Raw genomic sequence first — 10,677 nt, 5'->3', positions numbered from 1 at the left:
ACTTTTTGGAAATGAATGTGGCTATATTGACTGTATATACTTTATAATTACCGGATTACTGGACAATAATTATGGCCAACCATGTATGACTTGTTAATTCTAGGCTGTTGATCCTAATTAAGTGTTTTCCATGTCTATTTCTCCAGCAATCGGTTGGAATTGTTTTTCAGAAACTCTCCAGAAGTGGCCACCAACCTCCTGCTCTTCCTACGCAGCTCACACAAAAATGTCAACAATATTTATGATCTAAACAGTTCAATCCTTCCAGCCTTCAGATTTGTTTACCACAGAAAAAGCTCTCCAAATAATGTCTTTATTATTGCTAAAGGCTTCTTCTGTTTGGCTTGGTGATACCTCTTAAGATGCATTAGATTCCGCTCTTCTGTTTAAGCAGCTGCCGTTACTGGCCATTGCTTAGTCTAAAATTGTGTATGAAAGCCTTTGTTTGTATGAGTGCAGGCTCATATATGACTGTTTCTAGAGTATTCATACATGAGTGCATGGAAAATCGATTGGGAATGTATTTCCATTCAACCTTAACATCTATCTGCATGCCTAAAAGCAAGGGTAAAAGGAGTGCAAGACAGAATGATGGTAATTCCAAAATAACCCCCCAGGGTGGTTCTGGCAGCTGGGGCTCACTGGGCAGGGGCAGTGCTGGTCATTCCTTTGTGCTGAGGGCCCAGGAGTGGACTGTCATAGGAGCGGCTCTACACTGATCCGAACATGTCTCTTATGTATGGTGAGCCGCAAGGGGCTGCTATGCCGGCTTTGCACAGGTACGAGTTAGTAATCAGAAAGTGAGAGGCCATGTCTACACTACACAATTATGTCATAGAATCATAGGGTTGGAAGGGACCTCATCTAGTCCAACCCCCTGCTCAAAGTAGGACCAATCCCCAGCTTTTTTTTGCCCCAGATCCCTAAATGGCCCCCTCAAGGATTGAGCTCACAACCCTAGATTTAGCAGGCCAATGCTCAAACCACTGAGTTATCCCTCCTACAACCTAACTTATGTTGGCATCTAGCCACCGGAGTTATTAAAGCGCTTGTGTGCGCGCACACTGGGCTCCTTGTGTCAGCGGTGCACATCCTCCCTAGGAAAAGCATGTATCAATTGGCTAGTCAGCGTGGGGCATTGTGAGACAGCTCCCGGAAGCCAGTTACAGTCGACCAAGCTACGCTGATGCTGTGTTGACCTAATTACATTGACCACGACTCTACGTGCCCGGGGAGGCGATGTTACTAAATCGGTATACGGAGGCAGGAGCCAAATTTAAGTGAAGACACTTCCACACCTAGGTTGATGCCAGGCAGCTTATGTCGACCTAACTGTGTAGTGTGGACCAGGCCAGAGAGAGAGAGACGTCAAACCCCACTTGCTATAAGTAAAAACACAAACCTAGAAGGAAATATATTTAAGGGGAAAAAAATCCATACGCCAATCTGACCTGAAAATCACTGGAAATTGAGGCCCTTTATTGTATGTTACACAGATTCATGCTCAACCTGGCACTATGTAATCGGCAAGGGAAGACACCCTGACATCCCTGTCAGTGACAGCTAATCACAGGAGGAAATAATCAGCATGTGTGTTTTTTGGCTCTCCTATCGCTTCAGTTCTTTCTCTCCCTTTATTGCCAAGCCAGATCAGGATGCTAAAGCCTGGTGACATGTTTATATTGCTTGGGATCTACAATCCTGTCCCCAACCCTACCCCCGACCTGCTCCCCTATTCCCCCCATTTTCTCTGCCCCCTCCCTTGCTCCCCTGCTCCCCTCCACCAGCGCAAGGGCGGGAGAGGCTGGGGGGCAGCGATAGAAAGGGGGACAAGCTTTGGGGGGGATGGAAGAGTAGCTTGGGGGAACGTGGGCTGGAGGAGCCGATCAAGAGGGAGAGAGCAGGGCAGGGGCTGAAGGGAAGGAGAATGTGTGTGTGTGTGGGGGGGATAGATCAGCGTTCCCCCCTCTCCCCTGGCTTGGGGGAGCAGGACTCCCTCCTCTTTGGATGCTGTGTGAACGCTCCCGCTCCGGTTTCAATCGGCTGCCAGAGGCGGAGGGGGCTGCCAAGGCCTCAGCCTGCTCCCCCTGCCCGGGGCTCTCCCAGAGGTGCTCCCCCCACACACGGTCCCTCTGGCCGTGGCGGGGGTGGGAGCTGCGCTCCCCGGCCCGGGGGCAGCAGGGGCAGCGCGATCCCACTGCCTGACCCGGCCCCGCCCCCTGCCCGGCCCCGCTCCGTCCCTCTGGCTCGTATTTAACCGCGGCTGGCCGCCCCGCCGGGCTCTCACTTCCCCGCCGGCTCAGTCCAGTCCCCGCGGCGCGCCATGGAGCGCGGCGTGCTGCTGCTGGCGCTGGCCTGGGCGCTGGGGGTGACTCTGTCCGGGGCAGCCAGGAGCCCCTACCAGCAGGTCCTGCACCACAGCCGGCTGCGCGGCCGGCAGCACGGGTAAGGCGGGACCCAGCGCTCCGCTGGAGCTGGGCCGGGGGGCTCCGCACTTCGCTCCGCAGCGCCTGGCCGCAGACCTCTGCCGGCCCCGAGCGGGGGGACTGGAGACTCCCCGGGCGCCAGCCTCTGCCCGCCGGGAGATGGGTGGGCTGGAGGCTAGTGCTCATTGATTCATTCCTGCAGGGCCGGCCAGGTGCAGATAGCTGCCTCGGTCCCTGCTGTAAGGCACGAGAGACGGGACTAGCCGCAAGACGGCTCGACTCAAAGGGAAACTAGCCGCCTTTGCCAGTTAAGGGACCAAGGCTTATTTATCCCCCTGTGTTTGCAGGTACTGGGGTAGATGCTGCTTAGTCTGTTTAATCCTTTGTATTGGTACAATCAGACTTAGACATATACAATGACATCTACTCGAATGAGATGCTGCCTGTAATCAATCCGGACTCTCAGAAGCGAGTGTATGCACACCCAGACATAATATTTCGTGCGTGTGTGTGTGTGTGTGTACACACCTTTTGAAACTTAGAGTGTGGTAGGATGAACACATCAGCTACAACCTGGAATAATGGTGGAGACCCCAAAATTCAGCTTCTCTCCAGTAGCGTTAACTACTTAAATACTGCAGGATGTACTGTTGTCACCTCTGGACAAGTTTAATCTTTCTGTGCCCCCAAAGTAGGAAAGAATTTGTTGAAAAATATTGACCATAATGACATTTCAATGGGAAATCAGAAAATTCCAAAGTTTGTAAGCCGTCTCTATTTTCCACCTAATGTATCTCAGAGGGGTTTCAGTAGCTTTATTAATGGTTGTAAGGCATCCTGAGCTGCTAAGAGGAAAGGTACTTACATACAAGTAAAGTTACATGGATGCTGTTCTACTGAACAAATGTTTGCAAAACTAATAATATGATACTGTATATTTAAATATAAACAGTAGTGAGATTGTGTCACAAAATAACAGATTTTATGCATGACTTATTTTTTCCTTTGGTGCCTTGGTATTGCACGGGCCATTTTAGACCAGTTTACATTGTTATATTTATGTATCACATAAAATTAATTTCTGTTTAGAATGGCCCTTCGTGGCTGGGACTTTATCGTCCGCTTTTGTCTATAGGACTTTGGCACAGTTCTGATGCTAGACTCCTGGCTCCTTGGGGCAGGGACAATCTTTTATATTTGTGCCTGGAGAGCATCAAGAATGTTATCCACACTTAACATCATGCAAAATCAGGACTACAGCATCTAGACAACGCATGAGAAAGAGAAGGTGTTTGTAGTTAATTTTACATGGAGTGTTTGCATGATGTTTTAATTTGTTTTATTTTGTTGATCTGCAGAGTTGAAATTCTCCATGTCTATTTCTGGTTTAATTTTATGTTTACATATTCTGAAGTAATGTCAGACAGATTTTAAAGGGCTTTTTTCCCCCTAATCAACTGTCGTGTTTCATGTAAACCTTTTCAATAGATCTTGAAAGAATTCTTGACAAAAGTAATCAGTTCTTTAATAGTATACTTCCCAAAGAACATCTAAAAATGTGTGTAGACATCTTCTCCTGGATTGGTAACACACGCGGTACTGATGCTGGTTCTATTGACACAGATGCATTGTTAGCTATAACACTAACTGTGAAATCTGTAGTTTGTGACACTGACTCACACCTCTCTTGAGATCTGACTGGGAATCTCATAGAATCTTGAAGTGGGTACAAAATTCACATGGCTCACCATTGCAACATGATGTTGATTAAAGGGAAGCTACAGGTCAGATGGGTCGTTGGAGCCAAGGCCACAAAAGGTTTTTTGTTCTTTTTTAAAGGCAGAAATGGTGAAATATTGCGATCAACATGTCATCTGGAAACTAGATCAGCTATTGTAAAAACAGTATATTAGTTTGTGTTTAATGAGATATAGAACCTTAATGGATGAGTTCTAGAGGCTATTGCTTGCCTTAAGTAATTGGCATGCAATGTTGCCCTCCATGTACATATGCCTTGAAACTAAACCATGGCTAAGTTCTGCCAATAACTTTAAGATGCAAGTGTGCAAATAGGGCTGTAGTAACTTACCAATCTTGCATTTAAATGAATGTATTTCTCCTATGACTCTTCATTTCTGGAGACAGAGGAGAATGTTGTTGCCAGTACAATCAATAGAAGTAGAGGCACACTTCTGCCATTGCTTTCCTAACAGCACTGGCATCTCTGGGGGAGTACAAGAAGCGAGTGTTTATGGATGAAGTGAATCACATGCTGCTGTCAGTTACCCTGATGTAAGTGGGGATAGGGATAACTCAGTGGTTTGAGCATTGGCCTGCTAAACCCAGGGTTGTGTGCTCAATCCATGAGGGGGCCATTTAGGGATCTGGGGCAAAAAAAATAGTTGGGGATTGGTCCTGCTTTGAGCAGGGAGTTGGACTAGATGACCTCCTGAGGTCCCTTCCAACCCTGATATTCTGATTCTATGAAATCCTGCATAACTGAAAGCAGAATTTGGCCCACTAGTCCCTTTCTGATGGACAGAGCTTTATAAAAACAGTTCAGTTTTATCAGCATCAAGTAAGAGCAAACTAAGTATTTGGATGCCAACGTATGGCTGTGTCAAACATGTAGCAATAGAGAAACAGCCAAAGGATTCTTGGACATAGTGCATTCATTATCATTAGCAGAGAACTTAAAAGGGCCAGATTCTGTGACCCTTACTCATGTTGTATATCACCTTGCTCCAGGAGTAGTTCTATTGAAGCCAATAGTACTCATTGCATAGGAAGATACTACTCAACAGGAATAAGGGAGACAGAATCTGGAGCTATAGAAATAAGTGACAGTTTATGCACATTTTAAAAAAAGTGAACAGGGGCAGATCTGTGAGTGGGGCTGCAGTTAAGAATCGCAGAAGGTAAAGTAACACCAACATAGAAATATTTGCTTGGGGGAAAGTATTGCGTGACAATAATGCATTTCCACTGTCCTAAAATAGGCAGTGACTTACTCCATTGAAGGCAGGTAGGTAAATCATTGTGATCGAGCTGCATATTATTTTTGGAAGCATCCACTATGTGCTAGGCTGTTTCCAAACTTTCAAGGACAGTTCCTACTCCAAGGAGATCAGTTAAGGACCAACTGCCGAGCAACACGTGATCAACGAAAGGAAACCATTTATATATAAGTCAACTTGTTTCACTTTAAATTGTTGCACAGCTGAAGTAAGGGACTTATGTGTAGAGTACTGACAGATTCATTTAAATCTAAACTAGGCAGAACACTATAATATACACTGCATCTACTCCAGTTTTGTTATGGGAATCACTGAAAACACAGCAGGTTTTTTTCTTTACTGGGGCTTGATCTGAACCTGCATGGCATTGTACTGATAAATCAAAACCTGAACAGCAGCAGCATGTAGCGTCAGTATTTTAGCTTAAAAAAAAGGGAATTGGTTAATATGAAAACAGTACTCCGAGTACCAAGTATTTCTTCATCAGCCTCTTAACAAGTAGGAGACCATTCCAAAGGATGCAGAAGACATGAGAAAACTAGTTCTCCAGTAGCCACACACGTAAAGGATGAATCCTGGCGAGACTGTCCAATCAAATGGACACTGAAATCTAGGAGCTCTTTGGTTGTAGCCAGACTTGCTCGCCGCAGTGCGAGAGAAGCCAAGGTAGGCTGAATCAGAAGGTGCAGGAATGTCTGTGGGTTGTACCTTTGGGGCGGGATCGTCCACTGGTGTCCGTTGGCGTAGCTGCACTAAAGTCAATGAGGCTAGGCCAGGCTATGCCAACTGAAGAGCCGGCAGTCTGATTTATTTTTAGTCGTTTTTAATTTTTTCCCCTGCATGCCACATTTTGCACGTAAAGTGCAATGAATGCTTTCAAGCAGAAATGCATTGTTTTTATTGGAAATGGCAGAAATTATGGAAACTGTGAGTGTCAGCTCAATACTGTGAAGCACTGAGAGCCCTCAACTTCCAATGACTTCAGTGGGTGGCAAAAGTGCCCGGCACCGAGCAGGACTGGGCTCTGTCTCTATAGATGAAAGCTGCAGCGAGATTAACAAAGACTTACTGAAGAGAAGCCAAACTCCCACTGAGACTGGCAGTGGATTTAGTAAACATATATAGTAGAACCTCACTAATTCATACTAATGGCTGGGAGACCAACCATTGGAGAACTGAGCTTTTGTGCAATAGTGAGAACGTGAAGCACACAGGTGGGTGAGGGTGAATCCATACCACACCACAAAATCTCCTGTATTTATTTGGACAAGGAAGCATTGTTCGTAATACCTCAGAACATATGTGCAAACAGACTGTAGTAGTATATTTTGCCTGAGTAAGTGTAAGTAACAGGAGACCACTGTGATTTGTTTCTCTCCCCTCCCCCCAGGTTTCTGGCTCAGTGAATTACAGCTCAGCTGATTCCTGTAACGTGCAGAGCACCTCTTGGGAAAAGTGCTGGCAGTCGGTGCTCCGCAGGAGTAGGCCAGTAGTAACCCGCTGCTGGGTTACTGGGTTGGGAACTGATTGAGGAAAGCAAACAATATATTGGAGCCAAGCTACATTCAGAGCTTGATCCTACACGGTGCTGAGATCCACAGATCCTGCTAACTTAGCTCTGAGTTGTGGGTGTTCACCACGTCTAGGGATCAGGACCCCAGGGCAGTAGTTTGTGTGGGAGACATCCCATCCCTAAAGGCAACAAACTGTACTGCCAGCATTTACCATCCTTTTGTCCATATCCTGCTACTCCTGAAATCAGCATAGCTTAGTGTACAGACCTATATATGGACCCTATTCATCCTGTCAGATGCTGAGCACTTTGGCCCTGATCCATTGACTTCCGTGGGACAGTCTGCTTAACAGATTTGCAGGATTGCGTCCGGAGTGCTCGGCCCCTTGCAGGATAACTGATGGATACTATCAACGTGCTCATATTAATCCATCATTTAATCTATGAAAAACTTATTGTGGTGAAACAGTAGCACACGTTAACTATTAGTAACACAACAATTCTAATTTCATGTACAAAATAGTTCTAGTTTAATCTTCAGCTAAGGATCCTGATATTTTTAATTAAAAAAATAGTTATTTCTTTTGTTCCCTTTATTTAAATATCTTCACCCTGTTATCTACTCTATCAAGTCTTTATCCGGAGCTTATTTTCCTTTGTGAGTTGGTGTCCATAATGGAACCCCTGATGCAACTAAGAGTAGGTTAGATAAATGTCTATCAGGGATGGTCTAGACAGTATTTTGTCCTGCCATGCGGGCAGGGGACTGGACTCGATGACTTCTCAAGGTCCCTTCCAGTCCTAGAATCTATGAAACTGTAATTTTAGCTGTAATTTTTTATTGTTGAGGGGCTGGAAAAGGTCAGGTTTTTGCATTCAGGAAAGAAAAATCCTGGCTTGATGAAGGGAGAGCGCTTTCTCAGTTTAATTTATAGTAGTCACTATGGATTCTGATTTCTTAGAAAGGTAAATTGCAGGTATAAAATATTCCTCCTTCATAAAAATCGAAGTGCTGCTTTCAGACCTACTGTCAATGGGGTATCTCTTAATGTTATATGTCTGAATGAGGGAGAAACTTACAGTATCTTTTCTGTCTTTCTTTCTCTATAGCCCCAATGTGTGTGCTGTACAGAAGCTTCTTGGAACAAACAGGAAATACTACACAAACTGCAAACAGTGGTACCAGAGAAAAGTCTGTGGAAAATCAACGTAAGTACTTGAGCGTATCTAGAAATCTCACTAAAAAGCTTCAGAATGGATACACACATTAGGCTTTTTTGGCTCAAAACAAAGTGTTTTTATGAAAAAGAAACCGCTGTTAGTAAACACGCTGGACATGTGATTACAATGTAGGGCTTCTTGTTTATATGTACTTCAGATCAGTTTAATTAAATGCTGTTATCCGCATTCTAATTGATTTTTAAACAGTGCATTTTGAGGAAAGGCTCTCCTATTTATCAGACATCTTATGTGCTAGTTGGAATGAACGGTCAGACACAAACCCCTGCTAGCCTCCCAAAAGTTGAGAAATCATTGGACAGGTAAGGGCCACTTGTGCTGAGGCCTTAAATGGGATTTCAGTAGTGTCATATCCTTGGCAGTGATGTGTTAATTTCACTCTTGGTAAATAAAAACATGGGGAACCTTCTTATTTCTTATGCATTATACGTTGAGTCTTCAGCATCCATTCCCAAATAAATCTTTGTCTCATGATTGCCCATCTGTAAAACTTTGATGATCCTCAAGCACTTTGGTATGTTACGGATGGAAAGGGCTGCATAAATCCAAATTATTCATTATAAATGGGGGGTATTTTTCTGCACTTACAGAGCTCTCAGTGCTGTAATGAAGTATGTACAGGTGTTATCTGGTACCTAACTGTTCATCTCCCATATCTAGACCCCATACTGCTTCTCTACAAAGAAGCAGCTCAGAGCTGATGGATATTGGGAACAATATAAAATGTATGGTCATATGTAGATTTTTGGGTGAAGGAGAAAAAACAAAGTGAGAGGGTCAAATTAAGACAATATTTTTTCCTGAAAGAGTCATCAGAAAACTAATTAGGCTTTCAGATCAGTTCTGTGCCCAAACCTGCAAATATTAATCTTCAAGTAGCTGTTGCATAAAGTAATCTATGGAACCAGCCTCCGCACTTCCTTTTGAAAGGTGCAGTCATCACATAATGTGTATGCCATGCTTGTGCTGGCCTTGAGATGAAGTCTGTCTGTCTCTTCCAAGAGCCACAAGCCTTTGCAAGGTCACACAAGCCCCCCAAAATCATAATTTGGATCTGAGATAGCTTCACAAGCTTCTGAGAGACAGATGCCAGTTGGAGGGTTTTATGTAAGCTAGTTCTGTGTTTTCTAACACCAATGTTAAACAAAGGTTTCCATGCAAATTTTAAAAAAAAGTAAGAGTTGAAATGAAAGGATTAGCAATTTCTACTTGACTGAGCTCGTGTAGAAAATCATTTAATCAAGAGAACTGACATCAAATCACCCAGATGTTTGTGAGAACAGTTGGGAAAGTATTTTACTGCCCAGTCCAGTATGAAACCAAGTCTTTGGGATGTCTTAACCGTCTCGAGTTCAAATGAAATAAACTTTCTTTGCTAAACAGCAAACTGAGAGATCTTTCACAGTGTCTACCGGAATGGACAAACTGGAGTTTAAGTTGGATTCTAAAGAAAACAGTAGATTGGCTTAACTGGATGTACTGAGCCTCAGTTTGGTTCTCTGTGTTAATTGTATAGTTAAGAGGTAGGAAAACCAGAAATTGCCTCTTAGCACAGTTTCTGGGCTTTCAGCATATTTCCATTTGATTCAGCTAAAGGAGTGGATTCCTTAGTCTTTACATGGAGGTGCTGTAACTCATTAAAACTGAAGAAAGACTATATTAGTCCATGGGAGGCTAAGAGCCCATTCCCAGCTTGCTCACTCCTCCACTGACCCATCCCATCCCCTCCCTTCTTCCCACCCTTGCTGTGGATGCGAGATGAATGGAGAGTGTTCCACCAGCTTTACAGAAGTGGCTGAGACCCTTTGATGCATGGGCTGGAGGGCAGGGGGGGCAAGTCTGATCTGGCCTATGATTTGGAGATATAGAATTATACATTTAAAAGGAAATACTTATTTTGATTTCCCCTCCCCTTTTTTTCCGCATAGTAGATGTGAGCTCCATAGGGAAGTGTCTCCAGCAACCGTCTCTGATTAGAGCTGCAGTACTGGAGCCAGCGGGGAGTGTATCAGGGAAGTAGGCCTCATGCTGTAGGCAAATTGCATTAGGTGCTTGGATTTTTACTAAACATTGAAAAAAGATCCCTGTACCCATCTTGCCAAGCATGTACTTACGAGGGATGTCAGTGGAAGAAAGATCCTCCATGTGGATCAGAGAGGAGATTGTCGTCAGAATGAGACAGGTAGACAAGCTGTTACAGCCCTGAAGCAATAGTAACTTCCACTCCCAGTAGGATCAGCAGGTTTACTTGCTTAGGTCATGTGGAATGCAATAAAAGGACCTGATTTTGCCACCCTTGCTTGCATTCAGTAATACCTGAATTCATGAGCTGTTCCACTGATTTCAGTGGGCCTGCTCAAACGGTTAAGCCTGGCTGTCTTTCAGAGTGGCAAAATCCTTCTCCAAAGGATTACCCTGACGGTCAGTCATTGCAACACACACACACACACACACACACACACACACACACACACACACACAC

The 10,677-nt window shown here is 44.5% G+C and overlaps 1 protein-coding gene across 1 annotated transcript in view; it reads left to right on the top strand.

Moving 5' to 3' along the window:
* The first annotated feature begins 2,273 nt into the window (after nt 1–2,273).
* TGFBI (transforming growth factor beta induced) overlaps nt 2,274–10,677 on the top strand; it is a 36,800-nt gene continuing 28,396 nt past the window's right edge. Inside the window, exons 1-2 of the mRNA XM_034779588.1 lie at nt 2,274–2,445; nt 8,067–8,165. Coding sequence (XP_034635479.1) covers nt 2,324–2,445; nt 8,067–8,165 — 221 coding nt within the window. The 5' untranslated portion in view covers nt 2,274–2,323. The remainder of the gene's footprint in view (nt 2,446–8,066; nt 8,166–10,677) is intronic.

Source organism: Trachemys scripta, chromosome 8 (genome assembly GCF_013100865.1).
Source record: "Trachemys scripta elegans isolate TJP31775 chromosome 8, CAS_Tse_1.0, whole genome shotgun sequence".
NCBI classification, from domain to species: domain Eukaryota; kingdom Metazoa; phylum Chordata; order Testudines; family Emydidae; genus Trachemys; species Trachemys scripta.
Note: the sequence above shows the minus strand (reverse complement) of the source record. Positions and strands in the feature narration are given on the sequence as shown.